The sequence below is a fragment of the Nasonia vitripennis genome, chromosome 4 (assembly GCF_009193385.2).
Source record: "Nasonia vitripennis strain AsymCx chromosome 4, Nvit_psr_1.1, whole genome shotgun sequence".
Taxonomy (NCBI): Eukaryota; Metazoa; Arthropoda; class Insecta; order Hymenoptera; family Pteromalidae; genus Nasonia; species Nasonia vitripennis.
The window spans coordinates 1,398,028-1,417,618 of record NC_045760.1 but is presented as its reverse complement, the minus strand read 5'-3'; the positions used below and the strand labels follow the sequence as shown (position 1 = coordinate 1,417,618).

General features: G+C 42.8%; 4 protein-coding genes across 7 annotated transcripts in view; 2 read left to right on the top strand and 2 right to left on the bottom strand.

Annotated features, from left to right (window-relative positions):
• Nucleotides 1–46: 46 nt before the first annotated feature.
• LOC100122855 (signal recognition particle subunit SRP72) lies at nt 47–2,939 on the top strand. 2 transcript variants are annotated; one of them, XM_008213328.4, is made up of 9 exons: nt 61–323; nt 429–546; nt 620–875; nt 949–1,428; nt 1,498–1,860; nt 1,926–2,230; nt 2,306–2,512; nt 2,582–2,710; nt 2,855–2,937. In XM_008213328.4, coding segments are annotated over exons 1-9 (1,959 nt in total). In that variant the 5' UTR covers nt 61–223; the 3' UTR covers nt 2,856–2,937. The 2 variants fall into 2 exon arrangements, with proteins under 2 accessions (XP_001606461.2, XP_008211550.1); XM_001606411.6 differs by having other exon boundaries at nt 47–323; nt 2,582–2,939.
• Nucleotides 2,923–8,933, bottom strand: LOC100122866 (R3H and coiled-coil domain-containing protein 1). 2 transcript variants are annotated; one of them, XM_001606424.6, is made up of 8 exons: nt 8,504–8,933; nt 6,391–6,540; nt 6,177–6,310; nt 5,965–6,088; nt 5,074–5,884; nt 4,763–4,997; nt 4,101–4,337; nt 2,923–4,037 (listed from the first exon to the last, which is right to left on the bottom strand). In XM_001606424.6, exons 1-8 carry the CDS (start codon nt 8,581–8,583, stop codon nt 3,964–3,966), a joined length of 1,845 nt encoding a protein of 614 aa, XP_001606474.1. In that variant the 5' UTR covers nt 8,584–8,933; the 3' UTR covers nt 2,923–3,963. The 2 variants fall into 2 exon arrangements, with proteins under 2 accessions (XP_001606474.1, XP_016840565.1); XM_016985076.3 differs by lacking the exon at nt 8,504–8,933 and adding an exon at nt 6,997–8,431 and having other exon boundaries at nt 3,120–4,037.
• Nucleotides 8,934–9,033: 100 nt separating this feature from the next.
• LOC100122879 (nucleotide exchange factor Sil1) lies at nt 9,034–12,044 on the top strand. The gene is made up of 4 exons (XM_001606437.6): nt 9,034–10,019; nt 10,340–10,626; nt 10,709–10,974; nt 11,056–12,044. The coding sequence occupies exons 1-4, from the start codon at nt 9,890–9,892 to the stop codon at nt 11,786–11,788; spliced, it is 1,416 nt and encodes a 471-aa protein (XP_001606487.1). The 5' UTR covers nt 9,034–9,889; the 3' UTR covers nt 11,789–12,044.
• Nucleotides 12,045–12,119: 75 nt separating this feature from the next.
• LOC100122890 (zinc transporter ZIP13) overlaps nt 12,120–19,591 on the bottom strand; it is a 28,670-nt gene continuing 21,198 nt past the window's right edge. For both annotated transcript variants that reach the window (XM_031929289.2, XM_008213329.4), the window contains 4 exons: nt 14,601–14,714; nt 13,928–14,326; nt 13,485–13,790; nt 12,120–13,403 (listed from right to left, as the gene is read on the bottom strand). In XM_031929289.2, coding sequence (XP_031785149.1) covers nt 13,228–13,403; nt 13,485–13,790; nt 13,928–14,326; nt 14,601–14,714 — 995 coding nt within the window. In that variant the 3' untranslated portion in view covers nt 12,120–13,227. The remainder of the gene's footprint in view (nt 13,404–13,484; nt 13,791–13,927; nt 14,327–14,600; nt 14,715–19,591) is intronic.

Here is a 19,591-nt window from a genome sequence, read left to right as displayed (position 1 = left end):
ACACGTGGTGCGATCTATCGGCGATTCGAAAAGCTTTGGCCAGTTTTGTGGGCCGCCTGTGACACTACTGTGAAAGGCGGAGATATGTATATGTATGCACAGTATATCTATACATACATTCCAAGCACACGTTACACGTGAGTATAGGTATACCATTACAGAACACAATTTTTAGAAGATGGCCGGCTGGCAGTGAATGTGAATAATAAAGAAAAGTTTAGCCATGGCTTCGAAGGAAAATAATCTTTACAGCCTTTTCGCTGAGCTCTACAAGGAGGGCCAGAACGGCGAATACGAAAGAGCCTTGAAAACCGCCAACAGAAGTGAGTCTCGTCGCGCTCTGTTTATCAATATAACCCCATATGCTCCTCTGGCAGCTGTTATTTTCGAAGTAGAGTAGCACCTGTTAATTACATTTTTTATTTTAGTTCTGGGACTTTCGCAAGATGATGAGGCTGCCCTGCACTGCAAAGTTGTTAGCTTTATACAGCTGTCCAAGTTTAACGATGCCTTACAGATTATTAACAAATTTCCCAAACTCCTGCCGTAAGTTATTTTCATCAGCTGCTTTCTACTCCTCTTAAGATTTTGAATGATAAGTGAGTTTCATCCATTCTAGGAAATTGGAGTTTGAGAAAGCATACTGCCTTTATCGTTTGAACCAAGTTCAAGATGCATTCAAGATTATTGATAATATTCAGAATCCATCTCTAAAAGTGAAAGAGCTCAAAGCTCAGATTCTTTATCGTTTGGAAAGGTATGAAGAATGTTTTGCTGTTTACCGTGACATCATCAAGAACTCTAATGACGATTATGAAGATGAGAGAGAAACCAATCTTGCTGCAGTTCTTGTTCACTTGGCCCTTGAAGGCTCTGTAAGTGACCAGTAATTTTGATAAAATGCTTATCATAATCTTGTTTATCATTCAAAATTATATTGCTTTCCAGAAAATAGAGGTTCCTGCTCTGAGAGAACACACTTATGAATTAACTTACAATGCTGCTTGCCAACTTATTGCAACTACTACTGATGGTGACAAATCTAACTTGGTTAAAGCTGAGAAGAAGTTGAGAACTGCTGAAAAACTGTGTCGCGATTCTTTGGAGGAAGATGGAATGACTGAAGAAGAAATTGAGGATGAACTTGGAATAATCAGAGTTCAGCTTGGTTATTGTTTGCAACTTCAAGGACGCGAAAAAGAGGCACAAGCATTATACACTGCAGCTCTTAAAAAGAGACCTGATGATATTGCTCTGGTTGCTGTAGCAAGTAACAATGTTGCTACTCTCAATAAAGACCAAAACGTCTTTGACAGCAAAAAGAGAATGAAGAGTGCAACACAAGACGGCCTGGAGCACAAATTGACTTCCAAGCAGAGAAAGAGTATTGCCTACAACCAGTGTTTGTTAGCTCTGTACACTAACCAGGTGATAATAACATAGAGTACTCCATTCATCTGAAGTTGAATTGAGCTAATTTTTATTTGCAATTTCTAGGGAGAGCAATGTCAATCTTTGTGCAAGAAATTCATGCAAGACTATCCTGACATGAGCATTGAAGCAACTACTGTCCAAGCAGTTCAATTAGCAAGGGAAGGAAAAGCAAAGGAAGCTGTGACACTGCTGGATAAACAAGCTAAAGGAGAACATTATCTTCCGACCAAATTGGCTTGTGTGCAGCTACTTTTAAGCAACGATGAAAGAGAAGAAGCCATCAAAGTATTGGAGAGTTTGACTGAAACTGAAAAATCATTACCAGGAATAGTCAGTACACTTGTTACTCTCCATATGGCTGATGGTAACAGAGACAGAGCATCTGCGGTTCTGAAGAACGCTGTTAATTATTATAAGAAAAATAAGGTATTTTTCATTTTATGTGAAAAAAGAAGTGAAACAAACTGTTATTAATTTATTTTGAAACTTAGGAAAGCACAGGAAATCTTAGTAAACTATGGCGTCAAGCAGCAGATTTTCATTTACGTGGTGGAGAGGTTGCTGTTGCGGCTGCCAGCTTGGAAGAGCTTCTGACTGCCTCACCGTCTGACACAAAAACCTTGGCTCAATTGATCGTCGCATATGCTCAATTTGATCCCGCGAAGGCACAAAGTTTGTCGAAGAGATTACCGCCCCTCCACGATTTGGCAGAATCGACCGATGCAGATGCACTTGAAAGTAGTAACTGGGTCATTGGCATGAAAGTCGTGAAGAAAAAAGTTGAACCTTCACCTGGGTACGTAATTTTTAATTGGAATTTTCGTTATGTTGCAAATATTTAACAAGTCCATCGTTACAAATTTGCACACAGTAAGCCGGAAGCACTCGATAAGAAGCGCAAGAAGAGGAAGCGTAAGGGTAAGCTTCCGAAAAATTATGACCCCAATTCTCAACCGGATCCAGAAAGATGGTTACCTAGGCACGAACGTAGTGGATTCAGGAAAAAGAGAGATAGAAGAAATCGCGATGCTGCTATGAAGGGAACTCAAGGTGCTGCCGCAGGAGCCAGTGATCAATTGTAAGATAAATTTGTTTCAGGCTTTAAATTGAATATTCTCAATTATAATTTAAATTATTGAATTTTCAGCGATATTACGAAGATGTCAAACGCAAAACCATCTCCGAACCCTCGTCAAAGCCCAGCTGTCGAGTCATCAGGACCTCGACAGCAACAGCGGAAAGTACAACAGAAAAAGAAGAAAAAGGGCGGGAAATGGTAATTGAATGATAGTGTAAATGGGCATATTAACATCTGCTTGTAACATAATACCATTTGCTGATCGATCCATACTGCCATACTAAGCTTTTATAATAAGTTTGAATGATACAAATAATAATTTTGAACTCTGATTTTTTGTAGATACGTCTGTATTCTTACAGAAAATGATAAATATGTCTTCGTAACTGGACTTGCAATAAAACTACTTATTACGTTTTATAAAATATTTTTATTCTATTTCCGACCAAAACTTTTCCCTCAGATACATGATGAAGTAACATCAAATATAGGTAACACACTTTTGACATAATGACTAGGTCATGCGTTGCACAATTCTATTCACTTAGAATATTAACAACGATTATGTACAAAAATACGCTTGTTGTACAATGAAAATTACTCGTCATAAACTTTCATGAGTCTTTATTTCTATATGATCCGTAAGATTGTGCGTAAAAAATCACTTGCGGTTATCATGAATCATCAAATAACTTCAGGCATAACAGGTTTTTCATCGAATAATGTTGCGAATCACAAATTGCAGTAAATCTATCAATGTTCATTAACAATGCACAATTCAAAATCACTTTTTATTGTCTAGATGGTCATGATTAATGATTTTTCTATGAATTTTCTAGTGAAATTACAACTTTCAGAAATGTAAAATAAACTTAAGCAATATCGATAAAAATAATACAAATATTTTTTCGTTACATCGTTGGAAACGTATTGACGATTCTCCTAAACGTGAAACTTAAATAAAAATTACCCCGTTATCATTTCTAATGATATCTTGTTAGAGTAAAATAGATTCCTAAGAATTGATAGTATATTTATCAATTGAGCCTGTTTTATCTACTGTGAATAATAACTAAGAAAAAATGAAAAAAAAAAAAAGATCGGTAGTATTATTGATCAAGTCTATTTCATCTACAGTTAAAAAAAAAATTAAAAGAATTAAACGTTCTAAAAACTAAAAGGATTGCGCAATAAAAGTTTTAACGTTACTTTTAGAGAATCTTCTATGAGTATCATTAAAGTAAAAAAGATACTTTTTCGTACTCTTCATAGTCTAAGGCATCAGTTTAACTAAACTTAATTTTAAACGTAAAGAAAACTGTTTGTGGGAATCACGAAACGTGATTAATAATGTTCCTGAACCCTTTCAGTACAAGGCACATACAGTTGCGTTAAACTACAACGCGATTCGGCATTGGCTTATAACATATAAACTTCTTGTATAAAAGAGCCTACGTCGTTGGCTTTTCTGTAATAATGCCCTCCCAAACGTCTTCACGTTGTTTGTTTGCTAGCCTCTTTTTTTCTGAAAATACACACTCGTATTAATACATTGAATAATAAAAACTCATTTATTTTAATAAATTACCTTTGGCTTCCCGCAATAAGATTTTTTCTTGTTCGCGTTCCTGTCTTGCAGTGGCAAGAGTCACGCCAAGAGATTTCGTGACCAAACGCCTTGCAAGCGCAGCACAAGTCTCTGGACGAGTTCGGTAAGGCTGTAGGAATTCGGAACTTCGTCTAGCTTTTGATTTACTCAAAGCAGTAGCCTCGCTCAAGGGTCTTGTTTTAACGAATGGGTGATCAGAAGCTAAAACCTCAGCAGCTGGAAAACAAAAAAGCACTGTCATTTTTAAAAATCGAATCGATTGCCAAGTATTTCTAATGGCGTGGCACTGAACCTGTTCTGAGCACATAACTTTTATAAATAAAAAATGTTATAAGGATAGCATTACATAATCCTAACCAACCACGGCGTACTAGAAAGTTAGAAAGTGCGGAATACGCGCGAGTGCGATCTATGCTAATCCATTGAGTAACCTAATCATATGTTTTTAAACATATATTTTTCTATAAATTAACTGGTTAACAAATAACAACATTCGAATACGTAATACTTTCAACAATTCACTATCAATAACTCAAGAACAAGCCGACATTCTTTAACTTGTAATTTATACAAACCAGTTGCAGCTATTTCAACAGTAAAAAAAAGTTACATTTTTAGTAAAAATAAAACGGTATCCTTACCAACTAGGGGACTGCTAAATACTCCAAGGCAATGTGTTTCATCCACCCATTTCAGTTCAAAGCCGTTACTCTTGAAGGGACTAAACACGGCGACTAAATCACTTGATTTAAATTCAGATGGAAAGTTATAAATCTCCAGGACATGGCCGTACTCGTCGTTCGATACCTCGACCGGTCGCGTAAAGGATTTGCTTTTTGGTTTCTCTATAACTACTTCGCCTACTGCAGACGACAACTGTGAAACAGCAATAAATGGATTTTTAGAACCAAAAAAAAGATTCATTATGAATCACACGAATATCCAGGCTTACCTCCTCGATTAGCGTGGGGTCAAGGCAGTCGCCGTTGTCGTCAAACAAGCTGTCCCAGTCCGCCTCGTCTCGATTGATTTTCACGGGTGGCGCGGGTGGCGGTGCAGGCTTACTCTTCGGCCTCTCGACCTTCTTGACCTTCTTCTCGGGTGGCGTCATCGCGACAACCGGAAAAACCGGAGCCGGTGATTTCTTCGCCTCCTTCTCCTCCTCCTCTTTTGTCGAAATTATGAGCACCGGCGAGATCAAGGCCTTCTTAACGGCTTTGTTATCGTTGCGCTTGTTGCGTATCGCCTCGTCGCGTTTCTGAGCGCTTTCGTTTACGGGCTCGCGCACAATCTCGTCGGATTTTCTCCGATCTCGCTTGTCGGATTCGTCAAGGCAAACGGGTGATTCCGCGATCTCGGGCTTCGCTTCCTCCTTTGGCGCTTCCGGGGTAGAGACCGGTTCGAGAGGCACTTCCGACTTCGTAACGACGTCCTCCTCCATTCTCTCGTCTGGGAGATCGTTAGCCGGCGGCGTCTCCTTCGGAATCTCTTGGTCTGCTTTTTCCGTTTCGTTGTAATCGTCTATTTTTTCGATTATAGTTTCCGGAGCTGGAGTCACAGCTGTTGGCATCTCCTTGGGCACCGACGGTTGTGGATCAGTCTGCATTTTCTCAATTGGCATAGGTTTGGGAGTCGAGCGAGACGACTCTTTCGATGGTTTCGGAGGAGTAGGAGGATCCTGTGGGGGAACGTCGACGTCAGCAGCACCGCGTCGGTGACGGGGAACATATACAGCGCGATCCGGTCGTTTCTGACGGTTCGCCCTGTGAATCGATGAATCCATTAGTTTTATCGTTAATTCATGGAAAATGTTCAAGTCCGTTATACGCGTTGCACTATTTACCTCGCTGAAGCGTCCGAAGACATTTGCGTTGGTTCAGTTGATGCTGGTCCAGCAGGGGATTTTTCGAGCCTCGCTCTTCTCGCTGCTGGCGGCCGGTAGATTTCGTAGGCAGGCGTGGATTTTACTGAAAAAAAAAAAAAAAACGTCAATTCTCAGTAACAGCAGCGTTATTGCGGTGGGAATTTGCGAAATTCTTTAGCAAGAGCAATTACCCTGTCTGGATTTGTTAGCGCTGTGTTCGGGCGAGGCAGTCGGCGTGCACTGACTCTCAATTCCCATCCTGTCCGAAGATTTACCAGTGCCGTTGTTCGTCGCCTGCGACGAAACACCATTGACTTGCGGTGGCCTGCGCGTTAAAAAATCATACAATAATAGTAGATGAACCTAGTAGCAAAGAGCGTATTTTAGTAAAAATTACCAACGTACCCTATGAAATCGGACTTGTAGCAGACGACGGTCCTCCTAGCGTAGCCCTGGCCGATGGAGAACGTCTGCAGCAGATCGCCGAAGTTGTCCTGGACCAGTTGGTGGATGAGAAACCGCCTGTAATTGTTGACCGGCGGGAAAAGGAGTACTCTGCAAATAGACACACGACGATTCCCGTTGATTTCCTCTTTTCCTTTACAACTAACGGACTCTCGCGTCAATGCCAACCGTCGTAATTTTGCAAACATTCGCGCCGCGGAATGTTGCTCTGGAACACTTTCGGTTTCAATAAAGCTTTCTACTTATGTAAGTTTACTCATAATTCGCATACCAAAAGATTACTACAACCCGTCTGTTTTATAAGCGGTGCGGCGGACTGCTGTGTATTTTTGAGCTTTAGTGGAAAACCGGAAGCGGAGATATATCGATATCCCAGTGACATTCGCCGGAGTCAAGTTCATTTCGTTTCATTTTTCACAGACCGAAAGCGATATCGCAAATTTATCACACCTCGACGAGCCGTTTCATTTTACGATTATCGCGCGTCCAACAGGTGGTCGTACGCGTTAAAAACATCGCGTCGAATAACCGAAAAAGCACACATACCTCTTTCCCTTTTTGAAAAAAAAAAACCTCACGCGTATCTCCGTATCACCTCCAAACTTAGCACATTAGCGGCCGAAGCCTAACAGCGAGAACTTCCGCATCTTCAAGGCGTCAGCCTCGCACTTCCTCGAAGAAAGTGTACATCCGCGCGATGCACAGGTTAAGCACTGCATACAACGAAAAGGATCGATGATCGCGATCCATGCAGCTGTATAAAACCGATCGATCGCACTCGGCTGTACGCGAGCGAGTGAGTTCTCTCTGCGCTACTGGATGCCAGAGGCGCGACGGCCTTCGGAAGGTGAATGCAACGTACACCAGCGGCGGCGGCGGCGGTGGCGGCACGCGGTTGTACTGCAGATTCGGACACTCGACTATAACTTTTACATAACACCGGCACTTTCTCTTTCGACGATACCCGCTGCTGCTGCTGCTGCTTTGTCTCTCTGATCTCCGCGCTTGTGTACGTGAGGCTTTGGTCTTACGCGCAACACCGGAGCTTTTCTGTCGCTTACACAATGGGCCGAGTGATGTTACGCGATTTTTTTTTTTCGCTTGGAATGTCTACCCGTATATTAAAAATTGAAAAATTTGACTCGCCTGTGAAAAATTAGCCAATGCTACCGGTTGATTAAAAACGAGTTCCGACCGCGTTCCGTGCTCTGGTTTCCTTTTTTGCGCTTTGCTAAATTTACACCGCACTGAAGTGGACATAAGGTGGTGAAAGAGTTCGCGCGCGCGAGCGCGGGGCAAATGACAATGAGAAGTGCCGATGGGCTTTGTTTCTGCGGGAAACCGCTGCGCTGGCGGATTGTCAAGCGGCTGTTTACACTGTTGAATGGTTTTTAACGTGCGCGATTAAAATTCGAAATAGGGTGTCACAACGCTTCGGGGTTGGGTTATTCTTAGGCTTGTGTCCGATTTTCGGAGATTCATTTTCGCGACAAGGGGGCTAACTATATACTCGCTATTAGTTCCTCGGAGTCGTTTGTTTACACTCGTGAACTGCGGGAGAGCCATCGATAAGCGCTGTATTTTTGAGGAATAAACTGCTCTCGGCGCTGTATATTTATCGGACTGAAAATAACCATCGGCAACATCGAGGCTATTTTTACGGTTTCTTCGCTAATCGATACTGACTCGTAGAAAAAATGTCGAACAATCGTTGAGGAAAACGAAGTTTTTTCGTTCCGCGCCCGACTGTACCAGATTCTCACGGAAAGCCATAAGATTCAAAAATAACTCGAGCATCCAAGGCGAACATTAAAAGTCTTTCCACAGCTCCAAAAATAAATTTAAAAAATAACCAAGCCGTTGCGAAAGCACGTACTGCTACGTGACCGTATCATCGCGAGCCTAAACAACAAGCTCTCCGCATAGCTATGAGGTTATGTTAGGCCTCTCTTCTCGGCTGCAGCCCATCTCGGCATTCCTATAGCCATTAAGAGCCCCTCCACAAGCACGACCCATGTATACGGTAAAGCCGTAAGACGCTAGAAAAACTCACCTCCTGCGCTTGTCGCTCTTGAGGAAGAGCTGCAAATCCTCCTCCGCGTCCTCGGCAAACAAGTTGTCCTGCAGGCTCATCTATTACACTCCCGAGGTCGTCGGTTCATCCAGGACCGAGCATATCGGGTATCACAATACAAGAGTCACCTTTGTCTTCCGAGACGCTCCGGACACTAAACTCGCAGCTATACTTATATATCTTGTGTGATCTCGCGCGTGTATACTTTACACTTCTAGAGACAAGACGCTCGCGCGACGGATTCGTTGCGATGATCAAGTAAGCAGGGTAACCTGCCTACACATTAGGATTCTCGTCTCGTCCTCTCGTTCCCTCGGACGTTCTGCTTCTGGTGTAACGCAACGCGTAATACCCACATAACAGCCACCTACAATGTCGCGTCCGCACACCAAGCCCGCCAGTCCGCCGAGAGCTATTGTATGTGTGTGTGTATATATATATATAGCTATAACTAAGGTATTGTACAGGAGTATTCGCCTTGTTAACGCACCATCAGCGCCAACTAGTGGCCAAAAACGGAAACCTAGGTAGGTTGTAAATTTCGCATTTTCGCGTGAGTATTGAGTATACATACGTTTTCACATAAAATGGAAAAAGTTAACAAAATGAAAAATTGGGTTATTTGTTGTAAACATTGGAGTTTAGTATTTAGTTGGAATTTAAAAAAGAAAAAACTCAATTTGATCGTCTAATTTAATGATGAACAATAACATACTATACATACAGCATCACTTAATATTACATAAATATGCGAAAGACTTTCATCACGCTCAATCATCCCTTCTACAATGGTACTAGTTTTTACGCGAAACATCCCCATCTTCTTCTCTAAAATGTTACTTTGGCCATCACCAGATATGCACTGAAAATTACGATCAAAGACATTGCATCAGCTGAGCTGGTCCATTTAAGTAAGCCTCCCGCAGCCAACTCAGTCATTTAACATCGCGAGCTCGCAAATAAACAAAAGAGCAGCGTATCGATAAGCTCCGAAAGGAAAGCAGAACACGTGCTAGTAGCAGAAGCGGCAACGTCGCGGCGCAACGCGATTGGCAGCGAAAAGCCCAATACGCATGCGCGTCAGCTGACTTCTTTATATATACTTACTATACACATCTCGTCCGCTGTACGCGAGACCGAGAGGGAGAATATATATACCTATATGGAGCTGTGGCAGTAGCGCAACGACCACACGATGTAAATACTCCGAGGGACACGTAATTCACTTTCGAATTAGGAGGAAAGTCGGCAGCGGCTGCTCGCAGTGAAAAGCCTGGAGCTTCGCAGTCAACAAGTGCACGGTGTCTCTCTCAGAAAAGCGCGTCAGGCGCATCATCGACGTGGACCAGCTGCAGAACCGACGACATGCGCTGTCTTTTCGCGATTTTCATCCTGCAGGCGGCCTGCGGTCTCGTGGCTGTTTTCGCCGCCGACGGGGCCAAGAAGAACGATACCGTCTTCGTGCCGACCAAAGAGTGGCAGACGGTGAAAAAGGGTGAGTTTTTTTTCACGATGTTTGGGGTCTTCTTCTTTTTCCTTGGTTACTTGATGGAGATGATCATGCAGCTATATATGTATATGAAAGAGCGGCTCTGAAGACCACGTCAGTCTTTTGCGTTCTGGAAGATTGCGTTTGGCAACGTCTTGTTTTGCTCTGGTTTTCGTTGGATTTACGTTCATAGTACCGAAATTTGTAATAAAGTCTGAATAAACGTTCGATTTTCTGTCATGATTTGATTAATTTTGAAAGTTTTCGTTGTATTTCGTTATTGTTTTTAATGTATTTCATAATAACTTATTTTTTTAATTTTTTAGGCTCTCCCATTCCTGCTGGTCTCCACATAAGACACAATTTACAAACTGGAGTAACCGAAGCCAAATTAATGGATGAGGATGAATCCGATGAGAAATCAGAGGAGAGTATCGACACGTTGCAACAAAATTCCTTGACCCTGCATCCAGAAAAGTCTTTGACGGATGAGGAAAGCAATTTGGAGAAGAAGGATGAACCAATTGAACAGGCAAAAATTCCTTTTGAAGAGTTGAAAGCTATGTTGAAGAAAATTAAGTCTGATGAATCTGATGCTCTGTTACAGACAAAGGTGAGACTACTATCATTTTAATTGGAAAAATAATATAGTATAACTATTATAAATGTTCTAATCACAATGAACAATTTTTAAGAATGTTGATGAAGCTCAGTCAGAGAGAAAGAAAAAATACAGGAGTTACTCTGAACTAAAAAAAGAGCTGGAAGCATTAAACATGAATATATCTACTGACTCTGAAGTACTTACAAGTTTATTCAGTCAATTTGAGTCCTATAAAGAATCTTTGACTGGAGATAGCATGGATGCCAACAAGGTTGAGGACATACTAGAAATTCTCAACAATTTGGAATACCTCATCCATCAAATAGACAATGCACAATTGTTTACGGATATGGGAGGGTAGGCAATTTCCTCATTTTTCTAAAAGAACGTAAGTTCAAGTCAATTTCATTCACTGGCAAGGGCTTTTTTCTTTTTCAGAATGGCAAAAATTATCTCTCCATCTCTAAACTCAACAAATTGGGAAGTAAAAGCAGAAGCACTAAAACTGCTGGGTGCTGCAGTTCAGTCTAATCCAAAAGTTCAACTGAAAGCACTAGAGAGTGATTTTGTTCAAAAACTATTGCACATGCTGACTGTTCACAATAAAGTTGAAGTGAAATCGCGGTGTTTGTTCGCTCTTGGAGCTCTTGTGAGGCATTTTCCTGCTGCTCAAAAAGCTCTCGTTAATAACGGTGGTTTAGAAGTATTTGGCAAGATTTTAATCGACGGACAGTCTCAAGTTCAGACTAGGGTATTAAATTTGATCAACGATTTGACTATTGAGAGACAAAATCTCAAAGAAATTCAAGATGAGCAGCAGAGACTTAGAAGAACAAGGGAGTACGATTTAACGAATTTCGAACCAAAACTGTTGATGCACAGTTATTGTCAAAATCTAGTCGATTTGATGATCAGGAGCTTGAGGATAGATTCTGACATTGACGATTTTCACGAAGTCATCTATGAGAGTATGATAACTCTCAGTTTTATTTGTAAAGACGATTTTGCAAGCAAGAAAAGGGTGCTGTTACCAGAAATACAGAAAATGTTGATTAGGTATCGCGATTCGCCTAAAATAAACGAGGACGGTGAAAACTTGAACTTACATCATCAGGAGTTGCTCGAGAAATTACGAAGCATCATTAGCGAACAGCAACACGACGAGTTGTAGCATTTGTTAACAAAGTGCTTAACCATATCCATTGTACATACCATCGACGCGCACCTTAAGACAAAGTGATTTTCGTTTGCAGTTGCATTTATTGAGGGGCGCGGTAGTGCCTCGATGGCGAGTATAAGTGTAAATATATGTAAATACATTCATGTACCGGCATTGTATTTTAAAGATTTTAACGAAACATTTCTAATAAAATAGTATTTGGCTGGGAAAATCGTTTCCTTGGCGAAATAGTAAAATTTGAAAATAATGCTGTGTTTATTTGGTATTGGTTTTCCCCAAGGACCCCACGAAAATTGATGTGAGTAAATAAAAAGACACAATGTAGGGAATATCATAGTTTATTTACAAAACGTGGTGGTCACACGTCGCGCCAAAAATTTTAACTTGCTTTACCGCTGGAAAACATGAGACCTTGTTCTCTGTTCGTTAAGTACAAGGATCGATCGCATATAAGCTATGAATACGGAGCCACCAATATTTTTTTCTTCTCAATTACAGCAGTTTTTTTAAAAAATATATTAAATTCAATTTGGCGTCTATTCAAACAAACAATACCTTTCATATTTGGAAAAACAACGAAACCAATGAGCAACGCGGTTCCTTTTTTATTCACCCATTTGATTCCCCTTCCAGCAGGAATCTTCGACAACAGGTTATTTTTTCAACGCAGAGGGCTTCGCAAGCCCAGAGTCTTATTTACAACGGTTCTAGGAACTTCGATTAAAGACTTTCTGTTCCCTCTATTATATTTTCCATAGCTCGTGAGAGTCACGAACTAAAAAGAGAAATTACAAAGTATTACGTCAATTGAAGGTGTTGACTGCGGAGATACAAATGTTAATAATAAAAAAAAGTTTCTTTTTACTTGTGTTACTTTGTTCGAATGACAGTAGATCAATACTGATTTAGCTCGATCGTTCCTTTTGTGCACGAACGATCGAGGTTTTGAGCTTCTGAATAGGAAGCGACGCAATTCTGTCACCGAATTGCGCTTTGGTCAGACGCGCCTGCGTAAAAAAATAAAGTTACTTCGCAAAAAACATTATTTTCTGTCTTTTCTCCTTTCGTTCCTTCTTCTTTTTTTTTTGCAATAAAGTGAAAAATAATTTTTCTCTAATCGATAGCCGTATCATCGCTCGTAATATCTTTCAAACGTACGCTCACATGCATAAGGTTGAAAAATTTTCTCGCTGACTGATCACAGGGGTAGGAAGAAATACTTTGTTGAGAGCGAAAAGAAGAGAGTATATCGTCAAGTCACCATCATCATTATCATCTAACTCTGCTCTCGTATATATATAGAAAAACAAAATTGCGAGGTTAAAAAAATATATATTACAAAGAGTGCTTCTAGCAAAGAGCAATCCTGCTGCGCTTTCCAACAAAACTTTTCTTCCGAATCGAATCTCGATCACGCTCTCGCGCAGTTTCTAGTCGCACATAATCGTGAGGAAAGCCATGACGCTGATGCCGCTAAGTAAGGCGCCGATCTGCTTCAGCGATTCCCACGGATCGGTCTCCTTCAGCAGCTCCGGCAGCACTGTCACCAGTCCTATGTGCAGAAAGCCGCCCGCGGTGAATGGAAGTATCCAACTCGTCCTCGATTCTGCAAAACAATGAAAACGTCGCTTAGCTCTTTCCCAATTCGTATAGGTTCGGTTAAACTCTCAAGTAAACGTCCACACACCGACAGCGTCGCCGGAGAAAACGACGGCGACAAATGCCCCGCACATGCCGCCGGTAGCAGTCATCAGCTGCGCCTTGGCAGCGTCCCACCGGTTGAAGCCGCTCTTCAACAGGATGGCAAAGTCGCCGATCTCGTGGGGGATCTCGTGGATGAGTATAGCGAAGGTCGTGAGGGCACCCAGTCGGAAGGAGACGAGGAAGGAGCCTCCGACAGCGAGACCGTGCGTGAAGTTGTCCACGCAGTTGGCCACGAGGTTGAGGTAGCCGATGACGTGCTTCGGCTTGGGCCTCTCGCTCAGCTGTTGATCTGCGAAATCGAGAAGGACCAAGTTTAGAATCGATCGGGTACATTACTGCTCGCTAGTAAGATCGAATTACAGAGAAAGAAATTCGAGACACGTGCGTTTCTCTGTAACTCGAGGCGAAATCGATGATTATACAGACCAGGTGCATCGGCGCAGAATCCATTCTTCGCTCCGTTACTCTTGGCAAAGCCGTTCGCGTAGCCGTTGCACTTCTTGTAGTCGATTCCATTGACCTTCCTCAGTCCGTTCTTGAGGCCATTGATCTTCGTCACATCGCCGTTGGCGAATCCGTTCTTCCCCAGCTTCAGACAAACGGCCAGTTGGCCATCGCAGTTGTTGTTCTCCAGCTTTTTGGTCTTTTTGGGGACCATCGTGGCGACGGGTTCGTTCTCGCGTTCCTTCTCCTCTGCGTTGTCGTCTTCGTCGTCAGGATTGCCAACGCCGCTGAACATCTTCTCGGCGACGACGAAGACGAGGAAACCGGCCAGTACCCAGAGGCCGCATCCCATCGAGGCATGATTGACGCTTCTGCCTTTCGCTGCGGAACAGGAAGAGATATATTGGTCAGTCGTTTTGATAGGAGAAGAAGACGCGCTGCGCAGATGATAATTCTATAGTTGAGTTAAAAAAGGGAGAGCTTGCGCTGAACAATGCAATCGACGTTTTTCTCTTCGTCATTGTGTTTTGCTGTTATAATTGAGAGTGAGATAACGAGCGCAGGATAGTTATTCATTCATATTAGTCACGTGGACATGCGATAGTTGCTCGTTAACTCGCTTATTTAGTGTCAACAATTAGAAAGTCATAGAAACCTGTGTTTGCTGCTGCATGATTCTCCCAGGCCTCGGGTAGCAGGTGCAGAAACACGTCCCCCAGAAGTCCACCAACTGCGAAGCTCAGCAGGATCTTCAACGTCTTCGCGCTGTCTGCAACGAATAGTGAAAAGTGCATCGATTAGAGCCTATGTAATCGGGTGAATAAATTTCAATAAATATGATAATTCAACGGCTCGTTTTAATTATAAATTCGAGCGCACACGAATGGATCCGACCCTGAAAAGTCGAAAATGCCGCAATCGTTGATAATCTTATCGACCGCGGTTGCACGTACGGATTTATGACTAATCGGAAATGATTTTCTTCGGCAATGACGCGCGATTTCAATTTCAAATTGGTTCTATACTTTTTCGAGCTCTGCTACTGCGCGCTACACTGCCGACAACGCGAAGCAGCGCACACGTCAGAGACGCCGATAAAATCAATAACAATAAAGTCGAACCAATTCGTACACTTGATTCCTACGAGTCGATCCTGCTCGTGCGTATTTTTAAATTCGAGTCGAGCTAAAATTACGATAAAGGAAAAAACGTGTTTGTTGATGTCGATCGGCTATCGAGCAGCCATAAAAGCATAAATTCCAAATTAAACAAAACTCGCTCGATGCCATCGGACAGATAAATTCGTCGCTGACGGATTTACGATGTCAGACCCCGACGGAGAGATAGCGTTTTTCTTTCTTTCTTTTTTATTACATACGCAGGATTTATGATCCAAGGGATACTGCAATTTTCGTCATCGAGCCGATAATCCTCATTAGCATGATTCGCGAGAGCTATACAATTAACCACGTACGTGTTTAACGAGCGCTGAAACAAGAATAATATTCTCAAGCTCTCGGAGAGAAGAGGAAAAAAAAAATGTTAAACCACTCGGTCTTCTCCGCGCACAGATGTGCTCGAACCCGCAGTCCTTGATCCGCTTCTGCGCAATTTAATTGCTCTTTTCTCCCGAAGGATCTCGACGTTTCGATTTAATTAAAACGTTTCGTCAGACGTCGTCGCGTATATTTTATTCACAGCAGTGTATCGGCTCTAAAACTACAAGCACCGCATAACCGCACTATATCAGATCAACGACACAGCTGCGGCGCGTGTACCCGCAGTGTATCGAAAAGCGAAAAAGTTCGCGCGAAGGAGAGCGACGAGATGACGAGCGGCGCAAGATTTCCCGACGATAGGTCACTTCCAGAGAGAGAGATAAACGTCATTGATTTACTGCGCATGCAAGTCTCGCGTGTGTGACGATGATGGCCTCTCTTATCAAGAGCCAGATGGAGAGAGCTTGGTATACATTGTTGTTGAACTTTATGCGCAAAGTCTAATTTACAATGACGATATAGAGCGCCGCTCGTTGAGAAATTAATTGTTGGCTCAAGATAGAGATATAGCCAAACAAGATAAATCCGGAATTTTCAGCGATGTGCACACTTTGAAAGTATACAACGTGCGAAGCAGCTGTCAATAGCGAGAAAATTGAAGAGAAAAAAAAATCAAAAAGGACACTTGCATAAACAAGCCCGTCCTCGCGACTGCCATTGTCTTCAATTACGAAGAAAAACACCACGAGGTTGCGGGGGGCATCAATACACACACACACACACACACATACAGCGCGGCGATTGCTTTTATTTTTGCATAACCGGTTAAGCGAACTGCCGTAGCAATGGGTCGCGGCTTCGAGAGAGAATAAAATTCAACTCATATTTAAATATCTCAGAGAGACATGCAAATGGGGCAGCGTAAACGATAGCAGCTGCAGTTGCGGCGCATGACTCGGTATTCCGCCGGGCGTTTTGTTGATACGCGCTAACAACTGCGCACGTACATAGAGATAGCTTCGCTCGAACAATTATTTGCGCCGATTAGATACATGCAGTTGTATTGCGCGAGATGCGAGAGTTTTCGGAAAAGCCTGTGCTACGCGGGTTATCGCACTCGGTGAAAAGAAGAAATTTGCGGGCGATTTCGAACGATAATAACATCGGCGCGTTTAAATATTGACACGAGACAAAGAGAAACAAGCTCGAGAAACTTTATTCGAGCAGCCAATATTTAAAGAAGCTTCATTGTGCGCGGGCAAATAAAATATTAAGCGGATTGAATTTTTAATCGACGCTTCCGCGTGTGTATAACCGTCGTAATTCGAGCCGACGTTTGAATAACGATTTATTATGCGACTATAGGAAGAAAAGAGGCAAGTTTCCTCTATACAGTGGTATATATCTTTGGCGCTGACTCGCGCTAGACTCGAGGCTTACGTGGATACACTAATGCGAATAATACAGAGAGCCGCGTGAATAATTTATGACTCGTCATCGGACCCTTTCGCGATGTACAGTAGAACAATTTATTAGCGCCGATAACGTTATCGAGGTGCGCGACGGGCTCATTAATATATTATATTAATTCGAAACTCGAAGCCGATTTACGACTGCCAAGTTCGCACATTAGAGCACAAAGCTATATATATATAACTGCTGCGTCGAAAAATATATACGATACGCTCGCATTGAAGTTCGCGTCGGGTAAATGTCTACAAGTGAGCGACAAAGCTTCCTTCTTTTCATCGCGCGAATATGCTGGCCGCTGCTCTCTTGTCCTCGTGCTTGATTGACGCAAATGATCGCGTACCGAGAGCATATAGGTATATCCGTATTTATGTGTGTATAGGAGAGATGAGAGACGAGATGCTTCTCACTTCGTACGTTGACTCACAATAGCGCGTTTTTCGCGAATTTCTTTCGTTTCTCGGCAAGGAAAAATTAATCCGCCTGATTGATAGAGCCGGTGTTTGCGGGAAACCGGTTCGGCGGCGATTGCCTGTTATAAACACCAGCTGGCATGACATATTAACCGAGTTAGTTAACGTTAATCACACCAGCCGATCGAACATATGGGACTGGCAATAAAACCAAAAGGTTCGCGACAAAGTTTCGAAATACCCGCAGATAACGGCAACGGGTATACGCAGCTGCCGTATCGGTTCCGATGATTACTAAAAATCTATCGATCTACTTATGTACAGTGTTGCGCAAAGCATGTACATACACGACCATCGCGATAGTTCTTTATCGTCGCTGTCACGTTCCTCTACTCTTTCATTGTGCTGCGCCTTATCGAGAGCCGCTCGCTTATTATTCAAAAGCGTCGCTGCGAAAATCGTATATACACACTCATCATACTCGTCGTCGTCGTTAGTCATGAGACGCTGTGTCTCTTTCATTATCTTCGCGGTTGTGGGCTGCAGTCGCGGAGCCACCATAATTCATCATCACTGTGGGAGGAAAGTCGCAGGGCTCTGAGTTATTTATTATTTTTTTTTTCTTAAAAACAATTATTTACGAGCTGTCATTTTAACTGCAGTCGTCCCATTTTAGCAGCGCTCTAAAAGTTAAGCTCGTTACAGCGCGTTAAAATTCACAGCTGAAATGCTCAAACTATATACATAAAAAGTATCGGAATTCCATCTCCTCGCGCGCGGTCGTGTAACCAACACATCGGCGTTCGATGCTCCTTGACATTTGCCTGCACCTTTCCCTCGATCCCGCACATCAGCGACGAGCTCGTGCGCATACCACGATCCGATTCAAGGAGCGCTGTGTGGCGCAGCGCAGAGGAGCGATTTTCATTTATTTTTCTATACAGCCGCACGAGGGCTGAATGATCGATTCTATAGGACACGTCGATTTTATTCACCCAAAAACAAAGCGAAGAAGGCGAGTTTGGGTTAATTCTTTATCGGAGAGAGATAATGATGCTACCGTATAATACATTATGGAATACGCACACCAGTTTTTAATTTATCATCGGTGAATTTACGATTGAATTCCGATAGCATCGCCTAGAATTACACACGACGAGCTAATAACGAGCGGAACAAAACTACATACGCAAAGCTTTCCGTTCGCTATGAATAGTCGCCGATATATCTCGTGAAAAATTCAGCAAGTCGAGCGTAAAAGGAGCCAAACGAGTGAAAATTATTATCGGGCTTAATCCAGCAGGCCGTAAAAGGCGATCGCCCCCCGTTCCCCGCCACCCCCCCCTCGAAAATATATATATCCGTATACCCGCACGCAGCGAACTCGCTCGAGCATGAAAAAGAAAAGGTACATAACGATCCAGAGCGACTTTTATCCACGTGCTTGGCCGTGACCGTGAGGACTATATGTATACTTAATACGCGTCACGTTTCTTCTCGAGCCGTGAAACGGCGAAAAACCGAGTGCGGAGAGCTTGCGCAATGATCACACGCGCTGTGTGTCTCTCGCTGATTTTTGTTTATAATCCTATGCAATATTCCACCGGCTGATATAACGAACGATGTGAACGAAAACAATGGCTTTGTCGCGCATTGTATAACCGCCGGTGTTTTTTAATTGCAGCCGCAAAGCTCTGCCTGAATATTGATCAGAGCGCACGGTTGGGACTCTGTTGATAGCCGCAAACAAAACATCCGCTAGCTATGACAATGCCTGGTTTTTACTCCGACGTTAAAAAGCAGACGACTACCTATACGCGCACAAAGGAAAGCGCAGCGAGAAATGAAGTTTCGCGGTGTTGTGATTTGCCTCCTCTCGAACATGGCGAAGAAGCTTTCTAAAGATTTTCTCGGTATCGAGTAAGTACGGCTGATTGGGTTGGGCATTATTCCCGTCGTTACGTGAAATTACATAATCCTTTGATGTCGCGCCGCGAATTAGCGACGATGAATAGGGCTCGCTAATGAATTTCTCCGCGATGTCTATGTTCATGGCTCCCCCGGGTACCCCTATTCGCCTATTACAACGCGCGACATGAACGACGGTCGTGACGAGTCCTCTCGGCAAAATGCGAACCAGACTCGACAAGACGCGCAGTCTTGAGCGAATTTTTTTTCGAGGTTAGGGATTTTTGTTGTTGACATGAGAATTTGCGTCGATCGGAGATAGTAGTTTGCGAATGATCATCGGAGTGACCTCACCG